Source organism: Marmota flaviventris, chromosome 1 (assembly GCF_047511675.1).
Source record: "Marmota flaviventris isolate mMarFla1 chromosome 1, mMarFla1.hap1, whole genome shotgun sequence".
Classification (NCBI taxonomy): domain Eukaryota; kingdom Metazoa; phylum Chordata; class Mammalia; order Rodentia; family Sciuridae; genus Marmota; species Marmota flaviventris.
In genome coordinates this window covers 28,387,392-28,409,783 of record NC_092498.1, presented here as the reverse complement: position 1 = coordinate 28,409,783, position 22,392 = coordinate 28,387,392, and the positions used below count along the sequence as shown (strand labels likewise).

Genomic DNA, 22,392 nt, shown 5'->3' with positions numbered 1-22,392 from the left:
AAAAGCATTTTGTTCAATAACTGCAATTTTCACACACTATGATTTTAAAATAGCTAAAGGTATTCCTATCCAAACATTTTTCATTTTGCTTTTTTAAGATGATACTGTGAGAGCTTTTGTTCCTTCTAGTCTTTCACATCGATTTTTGTTCATTTTAGTTTCAGCCTATGGGGACTGTGTGCCGAGAAGCAGTGAACGATTGTGATATTTCTGAAACATGCTCAGGAAATTCAAGCCAGGTAATCTGCAAAATAGTTACTCTAAACCATAGTGGAAAAAATAGGGGTATCTTTAGTGCACTCGACCCTTAGGAGAAATGTACATGGACAAAATGCGTGTCTCTTTCATATCTCCTCTCACTTTCTTTTTAATTTTTTAGAAATTTAAGTTTTAGTAATCAAATCTTGAGCAGATGGTCAGCATAATCTTGTTTTAATGTTGAATTCACCTAAGATGATATGCTGCCTTAAGTATTTTGTTTTTTATATTAAGCAGGGAGTGAATGGCATTTTCTTTTTATCTGTCTAGGAAAGAAAAAAACAAAAGGCCCTCTCTTCAGCTGACTGAAAAAGGAGCCAGCTGAGGCAGAGAGATCCCTAGAGCACTGGGTTCTGAGAGGAGACCCTTTTCTCTCTCTTATCTCTTACATTTCTGATATAGTACATCACCTCCAACATTAACAGTTATCCTTGAATTTAATAGTGTTTATTTGTAGATAGACATGCTGGGGAAATTGCAATCTGTGATGCAGGTTCACAGATTTAAAAATGAACAGTTCTCACTTTGCACAATTATGCTGAACTGTAAAAATGACCATGCAAATTGAAACCATGCAACACAGTTGTAAGGATTAATGGAAAATACAGTTGTTCTGTCATCTTTAAAAGATTCTGGCAAAACTCTCTTACTGATAGTGTTAAATGCACAGGGAAATGAAAAATATTAACTGGTGTTTATATAGCATACTGTAAATTAAAACAGAAACATTGAGAGTTAAAGTATTATATTTCTTTATACAAAACTCATGAGGTGTAGTTTGAACTGTGCCTGCTGCTGCTCCTTGTGAATTTTACGATACAGAGTAAGCATTATTCTGTACCTTGTCATACTCCTTTCTAAGTTTGAATCTGCTTTCAATGTCTTACCCTCTGTGCTTTCAATGTAATTAAATATCTCTTGAGGGATGTGAAGCCATGCATATTGAGTGTCTTGTCAGTGTCACTTCTTCACCTGTTAGGTCGTGCCCACTTCATTTATGCCAGTGAGTTCCTTCACTAGGTTTCTCAGGCTGCATATCTAGAATCTCCTGAGCAATAGTCATCCCCACAGTTAGCTGGGTTTTTTTTTTCTGTAACTCCATTTACATTCAATTTGAATTTCACTTCTGGTGTCATTTCTTGGCTATATTTTCATCTTTGTTGGCCAATTCCCTCTTTTGATGATCCATTTTTTCAAATGCCACATGATATTACTAAGTCAAAGAGACAGCACAACTACACACTTTGCTGTCTGTGAATTGAACAAGCAGATGGTTGGTGACAATCACTGATAGAGATTTAAAAGAAGAGACAGAATGGGTCACTGGTCATGATGGATATCTGTTATTTGCACAGTGACCAGCTGACTGAAGAGCTAATAGCAAAGTTTGTGTTTTATGCAATTACTCACATTAATATGGTGTGATAACTGAAATTGAAACCATGTTGTGTGGGAGGTTGATTGGGGGACAAAAACAGAGAAACTGAAATTCATGTATAGTTGAGTCAAGACTGCCCACATTTAATTTTTCTCCAGATAAGAAGATATCATAGTGGTAAACTTACATTAACCATTAAAAATGATTTATTTTAAAGGAATCATACAAAGAGATTAAAGATCTCTATATAAAAGTATTGTTCCATTCTTTCTAATCAGTGGGGTTTTCTAAGTTAATACTTAATGATGATGATGACTCAATGAATAAATAATTATCAGCATGGCATATATATATATATATATATATATATATATATATATATATATATATAAACATTGTGATTAAATAAAAAGCATAAATTTTAAAAGAATCAAAAGTCTAAAAATGATGTCTGTACAAAAATGCTCTTTTGCATTAGTTTTAACTGTCAAAATTAATTGGATATAACTATAAGTGATCATTGTATTACATTGTTAGCTTAAAGCAATGCATTATGTTTATTAAAGACGGTAGCTATAAAAAAGTTCACTTTGATAGGAAGTTTATATGACAAAAATAAAGCAAAGAAGCAAAATGTAAAATATTATCTATAATTTGAGCTGGGATTATGGCTCAGTGGTAGAGCATCTGCCTGGCACCTGTGAGGCACTGGGTTTGATCTTCAGCACCACAAAAAATAAATAAAGCTATCGTGTCCATCTACAACTAAAAAAAAATAAAAAATTATTATCTATAATTTGACCATCTTATGTTTAAAAATCAATTTTTATAGAAAAAGGTAGAGATAAATTATACTAAAATATAAAAAATAGCAATTTTGAATGGTGAAATGTGATGGACCTCTCTTTTTTTTCCTCCTTTTTTCACATTTTCCAATTTTTTCCCAAATTACTATGTAATTAGACATTTTTCTATCATTGTAGTAATACATTTTAAAATTACTGTTTGTTTATAGCCTGACAAAATGCTCTATAATTTTCTAGTTGCTTCAAGAAAATATAATTAATTAATTGTAAAATAATTTAATATTATTTTTATTAATTTAAGTATTAAATATAATATATAAGCCATGTCTTTTTTAGCATTAATTCTAGAAGCAGACTTCTAGTTGAAAGTTATTGCCTGAAGCGAAGGGTCCGCATTGCTTCTCATGGCAGAAGAAAGGAAACAAGTTGGGCTATTTTTTGCTTTGTGTTCTTTCTTTTCTTGCTCAGAGGAATAGTGATCTGTATGAAACATATCTCTTAATATGTCATTCACTGAGCCTACTGCAGTCAGTTATTTCTATTTGCTTCTATGTAATCAACTGTATTTGCCTATTATAGAATCCCATTTTTAGGAGAAAGTGTACCAGTTGTTGTATTTTCTCTTGCATTCTCTTATTCTTCTATTTTTGTATATAGATGTTTCAAGGGACCAAATGTATTATCAAATGTGATTTTTAAAATGCAAACACTAAACTGATTAGCTCAGCCTGATATTTTGCTCTGTGTTTGGTTCATAGTTTGTTCTCTTTTCCTAGTGTGCCCCTAATATTCATAAGATGGATGGATATTCATGTGATGGTACTCAGGTAGGCCATTTTCACTTTTATCTAAATTTTTCATGTGGCACCAACATGAAAGAAATACTGAGATATTGTCAAAATAGGAATATCATTTAAAAAGTTTCATAATCAATTCTGAAGATAAAAGGGCTTTATAATACCTATCTGCTGTTTTTCCTAGTCGTATTTCCTTTTCTGTCAGTTTTCTGACATAAACAGACATTGCATTGCTAATGGGTATTTGCTTTTCCATTTTAGGGAATTTGCTTTGGAGGAAGATGTAAAACCAGGGATAGACAATGCAAATATATCTGGGGACAAAGTAAGTAATCAGTGTGGCTTGATAATTATTTCAAAAATATTTTTATTGGTGCATAATAATTATAAGGGTTGATCATTTTTAAAGTAGGATGTCAGGAAGACTTTATAGGGACATGTGGGTTGGAAGCAAATTTTTTTTTACTTTATGACTGGGGGACATTCAAAGCTATGACAGGTGTTAGCGTGGGCACTTTTCTGGAAATTAGAGAAAGACACCTCCTTTGAGAAGACATGACTGCACACTTCCTGGCTAGCTGGCAGCGCCTGTGGACGAGACAGAGACAGAAGGTGCTTTTGCTGCCAGGCAGGCGAAGAGATGCCAGGGCGCACAGCTTGGAGAATAGAACAGACCTTGATTTCAGCTCCTCAGTGGAGTGCCCTAACAAAACTTGTATAACCATATGGGATGGCCATGGATCCTGGATAGGCCATCCTTGACTTAGAACCTTGGGGAAAGTACACCCATTGTTGTATTTCCTCTCACATTCTCTTATTCGTCTGTTTTTACATATAGTTGGCTTCAAGGGACCAGGTGTATTATCAGATGTGATTTTTAAAATGAAAGCACTAAACATTTTGGCTAGAGTTGCTTCTTCTTCCTTAATTATATTTCTTAAGCTCTAGCTGGTTTTCCTAGTTACAGGTGACCTTCTGCTGAGGTTGCTCTTATGTATCAGAAAGACGTTTTATCATTAATCTCTTCAACATTTGTCAGTTTCAGAGGAAAATATATAACAATTATATTTTTATATTATTTAAGTTATACTGTAATTAAATTTATATTTAATGTTGTATATATACTTTTTCTAGAAGTGTTACTGACCCATACTTTTGGAAGCAATTTTTGTTGTAAACTCTTTCAGAAGGCAATTTGCATCCGGAAAAAAAAAAGCTATAAAAATAATGAGCATTGTTAGATGTAATAGGTAGTCACTACAGTCCTATTAAGAGGGGAAATGTATGCTCTTTTGAGTTACTGATTCACTGAGATGGGAAGAAATTTTGTCATGCAAGTTTATACTTTAAGCAAAGAGATACACTTTGTTTCCTCCACTTCAGCAAAAATAGTAGATGACAATGAAAAGTAGGAAAAGAAACTACCTACATAATTATTTGTTGTTTAGTATATAAAGTTGAGTATCCCTTATCTGAAATTCTTATTACCAGAAGTGTTTCAGATTTTAAATGTTTTTCTGGTTTAGTAATGTTTGCATGTAGATAGTGAAATATCTAGGGAATGAGACCCACGTCTAAACACAAAATTCATTTATGTTTCATATGCCCCTTCTGCATATAACCTGAAGGTAATTTTATTTACTATGTGCCTTTGTCGTATTATATAGTATGTGTATGACATATACTTGTATTTTGACTATGACTTGTGACAGAGATCAAGGTGAACTTTTCCACTTGTTGTATCATGTTGGCACTCAAAAAGATTCAGAATCTAGGGAAGTTTGGGATGTAGCCCAGTACTAGACCACTTGCTTAGCATTTTAGATTTTAGATTTTTGGATTATGGATGCTCAACTTGTACCAATGAGTTATCTTTTGATTAGTTTTCAAGTCATATTTCTCTAATTCAGATAACTTCATCAACTCACCCTTGTTTTAGAAAAGATACAAACTTGACAAAAAATGCTGACATACTTTAAAATGATATTTGACTCTCAGATTTTGTATGAATTCAGTCTCACCTAAAAGCAATAAACTGAGATTTTTTTTTTCCCTGATGGCTGTTAATAATGAGTAAGCATAGTAGAAATTGGACTGCTGTTTCTTGAATCTAATTATAGTCAATTTTAGTAAAATTGACTTTTTGATGAATAGTTTTCTGAGTGAGAAATTCATGCATTATATTTGGCAAGGAGATTACAGCATCAAGAATTTATTCAAGCAAACATTTGGTAGCGTTGTCCTGTAATTATTAGCCATATCCTAAAGAGTGTTCTTGTAGTCTTAAGCCTAAATCCCATTAGATATCTAAGTATATTTGTTTCCCAAATTTCAAATGAGCATTCATGAAAAATGCACCTGAACCAAGGATGTCTGATATAGGAGAAGTCTTATAGGCCATGGGTACAGTTTTTGATTATAGTGTGACAACACTGAAGAGTCTTTAACTTTCAGTTTTCCTTCACTGCAAACATTTTGAACAGCTCATATGTTGCCTCCCTCACTGATTGAAAATTCTGTTCTGCTTCAGAGGTGACAGCATCAGACAAATACTGCTATGAGAAACTGAACATCGAGGGGACTGAGAAGGGAAACTGTGGGAAAGACAAAGACACATGGATACAGTGCAACAAAAGGTGAGGTGGACACATTAGCTCAGAGTTCACCCCTCAGTCAATTTTGAGCATATGTTTTTGAGGGACCAGGATGTTCCAGGTTTCTTCATCCCACGAAGAATGCTCTTGCTTACTCCCTTCAACTCTTCCCAGGGTTCCTGTATCCTGAGGGCTCCCACATCTTGACATGTACCCTGACCTCTCTCCCAAGGCCAAGGTCATTCTTGCTGCTCCTGCAGAACCTTCTCATTTGGAGGGCATCTCCCAGCATCTCACAAGAAGCAACAATTAAAGTTGCCAGAATAGATACAAAGTGCTGTTCAGCAATTAGCTAGTTCTGATCTTTCATTCTGGTTTTTCCAAAGGTCACAAGTCTCACTGTCCTTTGTGTAGAAGCCTGGAGGGATCCTTGACTCTGCTTTTTCTCTGTACATTGTCCAAACACCAAATCATGACTATTTTTCCCTTTTGCTCCTCTACCTTTGTGTTTAATTCATCCCTTCTTTTCTATTTCTATTGCCATTACCCCAACTAAGACCTAGATCAATACTCAGCTGTTACAAAATTTTCTAATAGTTTCTATGCCAGCAGTGTCTTGCATAGTTCTGTCAGAATAATCTTTTTTAGAATATTTTTGATTATGTCAATTTTTTTGTTCCAATTTTACTAGTTCCACATAGTTAATAAGTACCAAGAATAGGACCCAACATTTACTGAGCACACACAGTGTGCTAAGCACGCTTTGCATAAACTACGGCACTTAATCTTTGTGGCAGTTCTCTTATTTTATGGATGAGGAAACTGAGACAGTCAATTAAGTTGCCCAAGGTCATGTAGGCAGGATGTAGTAGGAACAGAATTAGAATTCAGGCAGTTTTATTTGAGAACTCTCTTAACCATTTTGCTGAATGTTATGCCATCTTAATTAATGAATACAATGGAACCTTAGTTTGGAGTGCTATCTCCTCCATTTTTTGCCCCAATCTACATTTTTTTTGGTCTGTTTTACTCCTTCAAAATCTAGAAAACCTTACTGTTTGCAATAGATACATTACATTATTCTACCTTCATACCTGTGTTTTTGCTACCAATTCCTCAGAAACAGTCTTTTTTTCTTTTTCTTTTAATTTAATTTATTTTTGTTTTGAGATAGGGTCTTATTAAGTTGCATAGGCTGTCCTTAAACTTGCAAATCCTCCTGCCTCACAGAGATTACAGGTGTGCACCATCACACTCAGCTCCTCAGAAGCAGTGGGTACACCCATACCATCACCAATAAAAAGTTCATCCATCCTCAAAGCCCAGTTGGAAAATACTTTCTTCCTAAATTTTTCCCCTAGAAATAAATCATCTCCCTCTTGTCCTCTGAACTTTGTCAGGCCTCTGTGCTATTCTTATGGCCTTTGTTCCCATTTCCATGTTTTATAGTTGTTTATGTATGTGACTTAACTTCTCATCCAGTGTATGATTTCCTTAAGAATAAAGATTACATCCAATTTTCCTTATATATTTTAAATTACTCAGAAAAGTTAATACTTATAAATGAAACTCAGCAAAATATCAAATGATTATCTCTTCTGTGTTGAAAAGAACTATTTAAGATAGCAAGAGTAAAATAATGAGGGGGGAGGAAGAAGATGGCGGCGAGGGGAGTGCATTGCCCCCGTGTGCCACGTCACTGTGTGGGAGTATGACGAGTCAGGACGGCTAAAGGCTATCTTGTTAGGAATTTCCAGCAATAGTGGGGTGCTCCGGAACCTGGAGGAAGGATTTCCATCGCACAAGGATCGGCTACGGGGACTCAAACGCGAGAGATTTGTCGCACGGAGGGTAACACTGCTTATTCAGCAAATCGCCCCGCGGCTAGAGTCTGCAACGCGCGCTGGGAAATGAGATAGCGGCGCAGGGATACAACGCTGCAGTTTCTGCCAGCCGTGCAAGCACCGTACTCAGTGCTGAATTCTGGGTTCGAGACGGGGGAAGGAAGCGGTCCATTTCGGTTCTCCACACCAGTCAGACCACAGAGGAGGCCAGCGGACACCATCTTGGAGAGCTGACGTCACCATCCCTGTTTTCGACTGACCGCAGCTCATTCATCCATAGAACAGGTAATTTCAGGCTGCCATTCGCCTGCGGCTTGCAGACAGATTACTCAGGCTCAGTGCCTGAGTGCTTCTTGGAGCCTGCTCTTATCAGAGCATACACCGAGCACGGAGCGGCCGAGTTCCGGCTCCCAGAGCTGCCCTGGCCCAGGGCTAAGGAGCCCGCGGAAACTGCTTCTTGGTCCGGGTCCTGCTGAGGGCCGGTCAGGAATCACCCGTTGCTTTGGTTACCCGGCAAAGGGAACGAAATGCTGCCATTCGCATAGGATACCAACATGGCAGAGATCTGATGTCATCAGAAAGCGGCGGAGGAGAGAACTTCATCAATACCAGCAGCGACAGAAACAGTTGGTCTCCTGGTAGGGAGGGTGAGGCACAGACACCCGAGTCTCTCTCGATTTGTCGTCGAGCCAGAGGGGAGGAGCCGGGCTGCCGCCCGCGCCCGGAGCAGGCCCAGCGGCTCGCTGGCGTGGTGGTCGTGTGACCCCAATTGGAGAGGGGGCGGAGCGGAGCCGCCACCCGCGCCCGCAAGGTGGGCAGACCCGCGACCCAGTGGTACACGGGCGTGGTAGGAGGGGCAGGGCAGAGCCGCCGCCCACGCCTGCAAGGTCAGCAGACCTGCGACAGACTGGCGGGTCAGGCCCAGCGGCCTGCCAGCGTGGTATACACGTCACCCCAACTGGAGTAGGGGCAGAGCAGAGCCTTCGCCCGCGCCCGGATCAGGCCCCGCCGGTGTGGTGGTCACGTGACCCCAATTGGAGTGGGGGCGGAGCGGAACCGCCACCCGTGCCCACAGGGTGAGCAGACCTGCGACCAACCTGCAGATCAGGCCCAGCGGTCTGCAGGCGTGGTAGGAGGGGCGGGGCAGAGCCGCCGCCCGCGCCTGCAAGGTAGGCAGACCTGCGACAGACTGGTGGATCAGGCCCAGGAGCCTGCCGGCGTGGTACACATGTCACCCCAATTGGAGTAGGGGCAGAGCAGAGTCGCCGCCCGTGCCAGGAACAGGCCCAGCGACCTGCCGGCGGGGTAGTCACGACACCCCAATTGGAGTAGGGGCAGAGCAGAGCCACCACCCGTGCCCGAAAGGTGGGCAGACCTGCGACCGACCAGAGGGACAGGCCCAGTGGCCTGCCGGTGCGACAGACACGTCACCCCATTTGGAGTAGGGGCAGAGCAGAGCCGCCGCCCGTGCCCGCAAGGTAGGCAGACCTGCAACCGACCGGTGGAACAGACCCAGCGGCCGGCCGGGGTGGTAGGCACGTCACCCCAATTGGAGTAGGAACAGAACAGACCCTTTGCCCGCGCCCGGAACAGGCCCAGCGGCCCGCGGGTGTGGTAGACAAGTCACACCAATTGGAGGGGGGGCAGAGCAGAGCCGCTGCCCGCGCCTGCAGGGTAGGCAGACCTGCAACCGACTGGCGGATCAGGCCCAGTGGCCTGCCGGCGTGGTACACTCGTCACCCCCATTGGAGTGGGGCAGAACAGAGCCGCCGCCCGCGCCCGGAACAGGCCCAGTGACCTGCCGGTGTGGTAGTCACGACACTCCAATTGGAGTAAGGAGAGAGCAGACCCGCCGCCTGCGCCTGCAAGGTAGGCAAACCGCCGCCCGACCCTGCAAGGGAGACTTTGCAACTATACAAGACCAATATAAATATATAGGGGAAAAAAATTTTTAAAAACACAACAGTTTCACCAAGCAGAAAGAAACGCAAGCAGTATGAAAAGACAAGGAAAGAAAGGACCACAAGCAATGCAGGTCAACTCAACTTTAGAAGAGGTAACAGCTGCAGCAGATGGAATGTCAGATAAAGAATTCAGGATATACATGCTTCAGATGATCTGGAGTATCAAGGAAGACATTAGACAGCAAAATCAGACAATGAAAGATCACTTCGACAATGAATTACACAAACAAATCCAGGAAGCAAAGGATCAACTATACAGGGAGATAGAGGTTATAAAAAACAAACAAACAGAAATCCTAGAAATGCAGGAAGCAATAAACCAACTTAAAAACTCAATGGAGAATACTACCAGCAGAGTAGAACACTTAGAAGATAGAACATCAGACAATGAAGACAAAGTATTTCAACTTGAAAGGAACATAGACAGCTCAGCAAGACTGTTAAGAAACCATGAGCAGAACATCCAAGAAATATGGGATAACATTAAGAGACCAAACTTAAGAGTCATTGGGATACAGGAAGGTACAGAACTCCAAACCAAAGGAATGAGCAATCTATTCAATGAAATAATATGAGAAAACTTCCCAGACTTGAAGAATGAGACAGAATCCCAAATCCTAGAAGCCTACAGGACGCCGAATGTGCAAAATCATAAGAGATCCACACCTAGACACATTATAATGAAGATGCCCAACACACAGAATAAGGAGAGAATTTTAAAAGCTACAAGAGAAAGGAAGCAGATTACATTTAGGGGTAAGCCAATCAGGATAACAGCTGATCTTTCAACACAGACTCTGAAATCTAGAAGATCCTGGAATAACATATTTCAAACACTGAAAGAAAATGGGTTCCAACCAAGAATTGTGTATCCAGCGAAATTAAGCTTCAGGATGGAAGATGAAATTAAAACCTTCCACGATAAACAAAAGTTAAAAGAATTTGCAGCTAGAAAACCATCTCTTCAAAACATCCTCAGCAAAACATTACAGGAAGAGGAAATGGAAAATAACAATGAAAACCAACAGTGGGAGGTAGGACAGTAAAGGGGGGGAAAATAATCAAAGAGGAAAACAAACCATGTTTAGTAACATAAATAAACAAATATGGCTGGAAGAACAACCCATATCTCAATAATAACCCTAAATGTTAATGGCTTAAACTCACCAATTAAGAGACACAGGCTAGTAGAATAGATCACAAAACAAGACCCAACAATATGCTGCCTACAGGAGACGCATTTGATAGGAAAAGACATACATAGGCTGAAGGTGAAAGGTTGGGAAAAATCATATCACTCATATGGACTTCGGAAACAAGCAGGAGTGTCCATACTCATATCAAATAAAGTAGATTTCAAGCCAAAGTTAATCAAAAGGGATAAAGAGGGACACTACATACTGCTCAAGGGAACCATACACCAACAAGACATAACAATCATAAATATATATGCCCCAAACAATGGTGCAGCTATGTTCATCAAACAAACTCTTCTCAAGTTCAAGAGTCTAATAGACCACCATACAATAATCATGGGAGACTTCAACACACCTCTCTCACCACTGGACAGATCTTCCAAACAAAAGTTGAATAAGGAAACTATAGAACTCAATAACACAATTAATAACCTAGACTTAATTGACATATATAGAATATACCACCCAACATCAAGCAGTTACACTTTTTTCTCAGCAGCACATGGATCCTTCTCAAAAATAGATCATATATTATGTCACAGGGCAACTCTTAGACAATATAAAGGAGTAGAGATAATACCATGCATCTTATCTGATCATAATGGAATGAAACTGAAAATCAACGATAAAAGAAGGAAGGAAAAAGCATACATCACTTGGAGAATGAACAATAGGTTACTGAATGATCAATGGGTTATAGAAGACATCAATGAGGAAATTAAAAAATTCTTAGAGATAAATGAAAACACAGACACAACATATCGGAATCTATGGGACACATTGAAAGCAGTTCTAAGAGGAAAATTCATTGCTTGGAGTTCATTCCTTAAAAAAAGAAAAAAACCAACAAATAAATGATCTCATACTTCATCTCAAAATCCTAGAAAAAGAAGAGCAAAACAACAGCAAAAGAAGTAGAAGGCAAGAAATAATTAAAATCAGAGCTGAAATTAGTGAAATCTAAACAAAAGAAACAATTGAAAAAATCGACAAAACTAAAAGTTGGTTCTTTGAAAAAATAAACAAAATCGACAGACCCTTAGCCATGCTAGCGAAGAGAAGAAGAGAGAGAACTCAAATTACTAGCATATGGGATGAAAAAGGCAATATCACAACAGACACTTCAGAAATACAGAAGATAATCAAAAATTATTTTGAATCCTTATACTCCAATAAATTAGAAGATAGTGAAGGCATAGATAAATTTCTTAAGTCATATGATCTGCCCAGTTTGAGTCAGGAGGATATAGACAACCTAAACAGACCAATATCAATTGAGGAAATAGAAGAAACCATCAAAAGACTACCAACTAAGAAAAGCCCAGGACCGGATGGGTATACAGCAGAGTTTTACAAAACCTTTAAAGAGGAACTAATACCAATACTTTTCAAGCTACTTCAGGAAATAGAAAAAGAGGGAGAACTTCCAAATTCATTCTACGAGGCCAACATCACCCTGATACCTAAACCAGACAAAGACACCTCACAGAAAGAAAACTACAGCCCAATATCTCTAATGAACCTATATGCAAAAATCCTCAATAAAATTCTGGCGAATCGGATACAAAAACATATCAAAAAAATTGTGCACCATGATCAAGTAGGATTCATCCCTGGGATGCAAGGCTGGTTCAATATACGGAAATGAATAAATGTTATTCACCACATCAATAGACTTAAAAATAAGAACCATATGATCATCTCGATAGATGCGGAAAAAGCATTTGACAAAGTACAGCATCCCTTTATGTTCAAAACTCTAGAAAAACTAGGGATAACAGGAACATACCTCAATATTGTAAAAGCAATCTATGCTAAGCCTCAGGCTAGCATCATTCTGAATGGAGAAAAATTGAAGGCATTCCCTCTAAAATCTGGAACAAAACAGGGATGCCCTCTCTCTCCACTTCTGTTCAACATAGTTCTCAAAACACTGGCCAGAGCAATTAGACAGATGAAAGAAATTAAAGGCATAAAAATAGGAAAAGAAGAACTTAAATTATCACTATTTGCAGGTGATATGATTTTATACTTAGCAGACCCAAAAGGCTCTACAAAGAAACTATTAGAGCTAATAAATGAATTCAGCAAAGTGGCAGGATATAAAATCAACACGCATAAATCAAAGGCATTCCTGTATATCAGCGAAAAATCCTCTGAAATGGAAATGAGGACAACCACTCCATTCACAATATCTTCAAAAAAAATAAAATACTTGGGAATCAACCTAACAAAAGAGGTGAAAGACTTATACAATGAAAACTACGGAACCCTAAAGAGAGAAATAGAAGAAGATCTTAGAAGATGGAAAAATATACCCTGTTCATGGATAGGCAGAACTAACATCATCAAAATGGCGATATTACCAAAAGTTCTCTATAGGTTTAATGCAATGCCAATCAAAATCCCAACAGCATTTCTTGTAGAAATAGAGAAAGCAATCATGAAATTCATATGGAAAAATAAAAGACCCAGAATAGCAAAAACAATGCTAAGCAGGAAGTGTGAATCAGACGGTATAGCGATACCAGACTTCAAACTATACTACAGAGCAATAGTAACAAAAACAGCATGGTACTGGTACCAAAACAGGCGGGTGGACCAATGGTACAGAATAGAGGACACAGAAACCAATCCACAAAACTACAACTATCTTATATTTGATAAAGGGGCTAAAAGCATGCAATGGAGGAAGGATAGCATCTTCAACAAATGGTGCTGGGAAAACTGGAAATCCATATGCAACAAAATGAAACTGAATCCCTTTCTCTCACCATGCACAAAAGTTAATTCAAAATGGATCAAGGAGCTTGATATCAAATCAGAGACACGCTGTCTGATAGAAGAAAAAGTTGGCTACGATCTACATACGGTGGGGTCGGGCTCCAAATTCCTCAATAGGACACCCATAGCACAAAAGTTAATAACTAGAATCAACAAATGGGACTTACTCAAACTAAAAAGTTTTTTCTTAGCAAAAGAAACAATAAGAGAGGTAAATCGGGAGCCTACACCCTGGGAACAAATCTTTACTCCTCACACTTCAGATAGAACCCTAATATCCAGAGTATACAAAGAACTCAAAAAATTAGACAATAAGAAAACAAACAACACAATCAACAAATGGGCCAAGGACCTGAACAGACACTTCTCAGAGGAGGACATACAGTCAATCAACAAGTACATGAAAAAATGCTCACCATCTCTAGCTGTCAGAGAAATGCCAATCAAAACCACCCTAAATCACCATCTCACTCCAGTAAGATTGGCAGCCATTATGAAGTCAAACAACAACAAGTGCTGGCGAGGATGTGGGGAAAAGGGTACACTTGTACATTGCTGGTGGGACTGCAAATTGGTGCAGCCAATTTGGAAAGCAGTATGGAGATTTCTTGGAAAGCTGGGAATGGAGCCACCATTTGACCCAGCTATTCCCCTTCTCGGTCTATTCCCTAAAGACCTAAAAAGAGCATGCTACAGGGACACTGCTACATCGATGTTCATAGCAGCACAATTCACAATAGCAAGACTGTGGAACCAACCTAGATGCCCTTCAATAGACGAATGGATAAAAAAAAATGTGGCATTTATACACAATGGAGTATTACTCTGCATTCAAAAATGACAAAATCATAGAATTTGCAGGGAAATGGATGGCATTATAGCAGATTATGCTAAGTGAAGCTAGCCAATCCCTAAAAAACAAATGCCAAATGTCTTCTTTGATATAAGGAGAGTAACTAAGAACAGAATAGGGACGAAGAGCAGGAGAAGAAGATTAACATTTAACAGGGATGAGAGGTGGGAGGGAAAGGGAGAGAGAAGGGGAAATTGCATGGAAATGGAAGGAGACCCTCAGGGTTATACAAAAGTACATACAAGAGGAAGTGAGGGGAAAGGGAAAAATAATACAAGGGGGAGAAATGAATGACAGTAGAGGGGGTAGAGAGAGAAGAGGGGAGGGGAGGGGAGGGGAGGGGAGGGGGGATAGTAGAGGATAGGAAAGGCAGCAGAACACAACAGACACTAGTATGGCAATATGTAAATCAATGGATGTGTAACTGATGTAATTCTGCAATCTGTATATGGGGCAAAAATGGGAGTTCATAACCCACTTGAATCAAAGTGTGAAATATGATATATCAAGAAATTTGTAATGTTTTGAACAACCAAGAATAAAAAATTAAAAAAAAAGAGTAAAATAATGATATAATTTTAAAAGTTATTTTCAAAGACTGAATTAAAACATTGTGATAAATATGGATCTTAATTTTTATCTATTTGATGAAGTCTGATATTTCCATGTTTCGTCTGGCTTGACTGCTAGTAAATCTTCACAGATATTTACTAGAATATGTTTTATTATTATCTCTACCAATAACTAAAATATGTTAGATGTAAAGAATACATATCATAGTATTTAATACCAGTGAAAATATCATATACGTTAAATTATAATCATATGTGATAATAGGAGAACTACTGAAATATTTCAGTTAATTATTTCTTTCCTTCAATACTTAGAATTAAATCCAGGGACACTTTACCACTGAACATCCCCAGTCCTTTTTATTTTGTTTTAATTTTTAGACAGGGCCTCACTAAGTTGCCAAGGCTGGCCTCAAACATGCAATCCTCCTGCCTCAGTCTCTGAAATATTTTAAAGATGCACTGGTGAGCCTTTGTGCCTGAAAATCTATAAACTACATGTAAAATATTTAACTACTTCTTTGATTCTGGGAGTTAGGTGGCAGAAATGTCTATATTCTAAAATATACTTGTCCTAAGGTTATTCCTTAACTTATAAATACTAAAAAAAAGTTTATTATATGCAGTGATGTGTTACAAGCAAAGAGATTCTGATGTAAAAGAAGTCTATTTGATAGATAATTTTCCATAGATAAACACTTGAACCAAAGAGCAGTAAAAGAAACAATTGGAATTTTGATTCACCAACAAGAATTTCAGAGAAGACACTTTTTAAAGCAGGAGGGAAACTAATTTGGGCTTATTTTATTTTGCTTTGCATATGAGTAAGCAATATTGTTGATGGAAAACAAATCCTAAAATAAGACAAGATTATCATTCCAACTGTGCGAGGTTTGTTATATCTTTGGGGAAAGAAGTAAAGTAAATAATTGGTACTCTCTCAACACAGGGATGTGCTTTGTGGTTACCTTTTGTGTACCAACATTGGCAATATCCCAAGGCTTGGAGAACTCGATGGTGAAATCACATCCACTTTGGTTGTGCAACAGGGAAGAACATTAAACTGCAGGTAACTAACCACTCCGTGAGAACATTAGTCATCTTACTTCCTAGGAATGCAGCTTAGGTGTATGTTTTCAGTTCACGTGCCTGTTAGTAAAGCCAAATAGAGTCTAATCCATGAAGGTGATTGAGTAAATTCAAACAGAAAAGAGGTAAAGGGAAGGTAAGAATTAGTTGAATGTAGAATATTATGTGGTTGCTAGGAATGTGTTTAGTTGGTCAGTAAAATAAAGCAGGGTTTAGCTTGCATTTCTTTCTACGAAGGAAAGTGAATCATGACTTCTGGGTAAAATCAGCTTGTTAAATATATCCAAATGCTTTTGCTCCCTTCTGAATTCCTGCTAAAAGGATTCTAAGGGGTTTTTTTTTTTAAAAGAGCTTATATGTCCACTAGAAGGCAGAGAAAAGGAAGGGAAACAGCAACAATGCAATTTTGGAACAAGTAAAGCAAATGTCTGTATGGCAGACAACTTACAGGAACTAAGAAAAATGAGTTTCTCAATAATGGGGAAAACTGAGACCCAATCAAAGATATAGTGTCACTTCCCAGAAGACTTTGAAATTGGTAGTAACATCCACCTTTGGAAGAGGGAGAAAAGGAATTTGGAAGAAAGGGGTGAAATACGATAGATGAATGAATGTATGTGAAATAGATATACTGATTATTTCTTCAACTCATCTAAGAGTTGATTTGGGCTTTGTACTTACAGAGAATAAGAGACAAGGTTTCTAACTGGGAATATTGATATCAAGGTTGTGTGGAAGTAGTCTAATCTCAGTGATGCTCAGTCAGAATGCCCTAAATTTCCAATAATCTATTTGGTTCCCCAATTCAGATATGAGCAGACTGTCAGACATAGGAAGAAAGTTCTCCACATGAAAAAATTGGGGGGAAAAGAAAATTACTTATTAATATTTATGAAAGAAACAAGATTTCTATCACTTAACAAGGAAATAGGGTATTGCCTTTAAAAAATGTGGGGGAATATTCAGAGAAGAAAAAATGCTGTTGAAATTAAAATATAAAAATATGATGGTGAAAGTGAAACTCAGTAATTGTTATTATCTCCCTAAAAGTATTCAAAAAAGGCAAAAAAGGGAGCATAGAGGGGAAAACCCATAAAATTAAAATAGAAATAATAAAGAGCACAGAAGGGAGGAAATTGTCAATGTGTAACTCTAGAACTGAAGGGCTTATATTTCCATTTTAACAGCCTCACTGGGTATCAGGTACAGTGGGTGTAATTAGAGGCACATCTAAACATATCCTTATGAAATTTTAGAACCTTGGAGTGAAGCAAAGAATACCAGAAGTTTCCACAAAGGAGGAAATCTTGAAAGCTTAACACTTAAAATGACTTAAGACTTTTATCAACAGAAACCCTGAGAGTCAGAAGACAACGGAGAAAATTATTTGCAAGTTGGAATTTTATAACAAAATGTCAAATCTGGTGTAAGAGTAGAAAATAATGACATTTTTAGATTTGCAAAATTTTCCAAAGTGTACTATTCAATACTCTTTCTCAGAAAGATACTGGAAATGGTGCTCCACCAAAACACAGGAGTAAGGTATTAGGTATAGGAAACAGGGGGAGAGTGGGTATGGAGGGAGGGAGAGAGAGATATGGAGATCCTCAAATTGATAGTTTGGGGAATCCTGGATTTATAGCTCTATGCCAGGTACATGGGGACAATCAGAACAGATAGGAGCAGGTCAGAAACTCAAGGGGAGATTTCTAAAGAAAGATCAGATACATCTTCTGTGGAGACTTTGGCAGAGAGACATTGGATTAGTTTTGAACTAATTGATGGTAAATTCTTAGAAAAGTAGGCAAAGAAACATTAAGCAAATGAAAAAATCAATCTAAGGAAAAATAAAAAGTAGTACAGGCAAAGAAATGTTTTACTCTTGACATTACTGTATCATGAAACCTATTTATTATTTCAAATCTAGTAATAGTGAACTTATTGGTTTTACATGATAACCAAGGCAAAATAGTAAAACTGTTTCAATTCAGGCTGGTATGTTTAAATCCTAAGCTATGTAAATGTATCTGAAAAATTAAAAGATTCAATTGTTTTCTCCCTTTAGATGTTGACATGCTTATACTACGTGCTTTTATTAAATAGTAGAAAATAGAAGAAATGATATCACTCAATTTAAAAAAATTAAGTAGAAAATAAAAGAAGCAATATCGCCAGTTTTTGAGTATATTGTCAAGATGAATGTGAATTAATAGAATCCCATTTTCTTTTTGCTCCCCATTTATTTTTAGTGGTGGGCATGTTAAGCTTGAAGAAGATGTAGATCTTGGCTATGTGGAGGATGGGACACCCTGTGGTCCTCAAATGATGTGCTTGGAACACAGGTGTCTTCCTGTGGCTTCCTTCAACTTTAGTACTTGCTTAAGTGGTAAAGAAGGCACTGTTTGTTCAGGAAATGGAGTAAGTATTCAGCATCTTTGCCATGGGGAACTATTCATTTCTTTTACATCGCAGAAATAGACATGATCGTAAAATGCTTTTTCCAAAATTATGGAAACATGATTATCCATGTTTGTAGTTGGTATATGAACACGCATTTGATCATAGGCATTTGAATAATTTTTATTGTGTACTCTGAGAGAGTTTGGGAATAAGAAAGAGGATAAACTTCCTAACCAAGTTCTTATATCTTCTTTCTCATGTTAATGGGATTTCATATAGTATAATGCCAATTTTTTTTGTACAAGTGAACTAGGAAATAAATTTTAACAAACTGGAATAGGATTTTTTTTTTTAAAAAAGAAGAAGAAAAAGGAGAGACTATGGCCACAATATTTAAGTACTGGTGTGATCTGGGGATTGACCTATCAGAACAGACCATAAATAACTGCTGTGGCTACCACTGTTAGTACCAACTGAGGAACTATAAAAGAATAGGGAAACGTTTCTCATAGATAGAGAGCAAGAATGGTGTTTAAAAGACTTTATTTTGTTCTTTCAGTTATTACCAGATAATATAGCTCCTATGTAAATAAGTTTATAAGTTAAGTATTTGCCCTCTATTAGTACCAAATTTCTATGCTAACAAAAATTTTGGTTCTTTGTCTTTTAGCATGTGATATGATTTTCTTTTTATTCTTGTTCTCAGTTCTTTGCTTGAATTGATTGTATTATCTAGGTGAGGGAAAGATTATGTTTTGTAATTTTAAGTCTTCAGTCTTGGTATTACATGTAATATTCCTGAGAGAGATGCCAAGAATTTTCTTAGGGAAGTAATGTAATCATCACTCTTTGACAAAGGATAGGAATTCCTTTGGCACATTAGAAAGGGAAGACACATAGTAAGTAGTTCTGCTGCTATAAGGGGATCTGTTAAATCCTCTTTCCTTAATTATAAACAGGATTTTAGAGAAAAATACTTTTTGGAGGGGACAATGGAAAAATAATGGAATTATTTTTGATTATGCAAAATAAATTTTCATATCTTCTTTATCTTAAAATTTGGGATACAAAATGCAGAGACCAAACAGTTCTATTAACCACTGGTTTAATGAATTTTAGTAAAAGAGTGACAGACACAAATAAATCAGATGGTAAATAACATCCACATAATTTACAACAATTATGCATAATACAGAAGTGATATATCCCAGATAACTTTAACTTAGAGTAATTCCACTCTCTATGACAAAAATTAAAATGGAGTATAGACAATATTTTTATGTACTATACATCTTATAATTGTGTATGTGGGCTTGCAATCAGATGGTTTAGAATCCCAGCTCTGCTTCTTACTAGCTGGGTAACATTGGGTAAACGATATAGCTTCTTTGTGGCTCGATTTCTTCCTCTATAAAATGGGAATGATAATGGTTCCTACTGTATAGGATTGTTGTGAAGAACAGTGAATTAATACTTGTAAGGAACTTAAAACAGTGCCCAGGACATGGTAAGTACTCAATGGGTGTCAGCTGTGCCATTTATTATAATCACTGTACACTGGTATCGCTGTCTATTCTTGTCACTGTATCACTGGTACTGTCATATGATATGGAAACTGATGCTTAGAGATCCAGGTGACCTGGTTAAGGACCCTTGGTAAGACAGTAGTGAAACGGGGACTTGGGTCCAGCCTTTTGACTTTAAGCCTAAATTTTTTTTATTCCTGCATAATTATTAATCTTAGTCACATGTAGATGTGGATGTATGTTGTCTTCTGCAACATTAGATTGGATAAGGCAGAAATACCTGTGCAGTGAAACCTGCCTCTCAGTTAAACCTACTTAGTTCTTTCCTTCTTCTCAATACATCCAGTTGATTTGAATAATAGAATCTAAGTGTAGATTCTCTTTCTGAGATGGATAAATGAAGAGATTATTTTCCTATGATTTAGTGGTTGCTGTCATTTTTATGTGAATCTTTCTACTTTGTGAGAGTTCTTAGTTCCCATGGGCCTGCGGCAGCTGGCTTCTATAATTTGGGTTGAGCTGACAGGGTTATAACCTTGTGAAGCTTTATTCTCAGACCACTGCAAAATAAATACCAGGACTTCTTGCTTCTTTGTGGTCTTTTCTTTATCTCATTCTGCTTCCTAAAAAGTTAATAATAAAATTTTGGCATAAAGAACCTTTTATGGAAGAAAAGCAAGACTTCATATTGGATAAATAACAAATAGTTGTATTTTTGCTTAGTTTTTAAATTTCTCTCATAACAAGTTAATAAAAGTCAAAATAGGAATTTCATTGACTTTTTTTGGACGTAAGATTAAGTCTTCTGCTGACATTTAAAAATTATGCCCTTTGGGCCAGCTGTTAGTCTAAGTGAGAAATAAAATAATTATTAGTAGGAAAAAAGTATTAATAATTTTTCAGTGTCATCATATTCTCAGCATATTATTATCAGAAGTTAATTAGAGTTTATTTTTCATGCCTTTGTACCAGAGAGTTGATACTTACTCTAGCTTGATTTTGGATTTCAGGTGTGCAGTAACGACCTGAAGTGTGTCTGTGATACGCTCTGGACAGGTGCAGACTGCAGCACTTTGTTACTTCACAATGAAGGTCCAAAGACTAGCAACGGTAGATATTTAATTTGGTGTCATCATGTCATCTTTTTGCACAAGTAAATAGAGAACTTCCCTTTGGTCATTTTTATCTAAGTTATTTTTTCTTTTTTAAACTTTATTTTTATTTGTTCATTTTTATGTGGTGCTGAGGATTGAACCCAGGGCCTCATATGTGCTAGGCAAGCGCTCTACCACTGAGCTACAACCCCAGCCCTATTTAAGTTATTTTATGATAACTCAAAATAAATTATATATACATAATAATGAATTATACTATACAAGTGGGGTCCACCTTATGAAACTAATCATTTTTATCAAATTATAATTATTTACATGTTGAGTATTACCTTGTTTAATGACTTAGCCTTAACATGTCCTACTTCAGAGAAATTTTTCAAGTATTCCACTTAACTGAGGCTGTCAACAAACCCTAGCATTTCTTTTAAATGAAGAAAATACTTATAGTTTAAGGGGAGAATTTTATTTTATTTTTTTATCTATTTTGGTACCAGGGATTAAACCCAGAGGCACCTAACCACTGAGTCACATCATCAGCCCTTTTATTTATTTATTTATTTATTTTGAGACAGGGTCTAGGCTAAGTTATTCAGGGCCCTTTTAAGTTGCTTAGGATGTTCTCGAACTTGTGATCCTCCTGCCTCAGACTGCCAGGTCATTGGGATTACATGTGTGCACCACTGTGCCTGGCAAAGGGAGAATTTTATATGTACACACTTTATAAATAAGAAAAAGAAAAATTAAGAATTGATTTTTAAAATTTCATTTTTAATATTGTTATAAAATCTCACCAACCTTTAACTACACTTCTTGAACCTGAACTAGAAGTATACGTTGGCCAAGTTTCATGAAAGTGGTTTTTGGATCAGAAACAACAGGGAGGCACATTTCTTAAAGCTGGGGTTGCTTGGGTGGAGAAGTGGAAATTAAATGCAGATAGTTGTAAGAACTCATACCTTAAAGGTAAATGTCTTCTTTTAAACCATTTTATTGCATATTCTTTTGCATAAAATAATGCTCAAATCCTGAAGTCCATTTGCCTCCAAAGGATGAGAAACTTAAGAAATGTATTACTTCTAGTCATCTAGACAGATTGGAAATGTTAGCTAGTGTGACTTTAACAAAGAAAGTCACAGAATGATTAAGATTTTAGGATCCTCAGACTTATCAGCAGTAAGTGGTAGTGTGGAGCTTGTTTCCATAGTTAATGCAGAGG

At 37.3% G+C, this 22,392-nt stretch overlaps 1 protein-coding gene across 7 annotated transcripts in view; it reads left to right on the top strand.

Moving 5' to 3' along the window:
* The window catches only part of Adam22 (ADAM metallopeptidase domain 22), a 229,243-nt gene that overhangs the window by 171,199 nt on the left and 35,652 nt on the right, over positions 1-22,392 (top strand). For all 7 annotated transcript variants that reach the window (XM_027956108.2, XM_071612104.1, XM_071612133.1 and 4 more), the window contains exons 18-24: positions 159-239; positions 3,219-3,269; positions 3,501-3,564; positions 5,770-5,875; positions 15,996-16,115; positions 18,385-18,553; positions 21,072-21,171. In XM_027956108.2, coding sequence (XP_027811909.2) covers positions 159-239; positions 3,219-3,269; positions 3,501-3,564; positions 5,770-5,875; positions 15,996-16,115; positions 18,385-18,553; positions 21,072-21,171 — 691 coding nt within the window. The remainder of the gene's footprint in view (positions 1-158; positions 240-3,218; positions 3,270-3,500; positions 3,565-5,769; positions 5,876-15,995; positions 16,116-18,384; positions 18,554-21,071; positions 21,172-22,392) is intronic.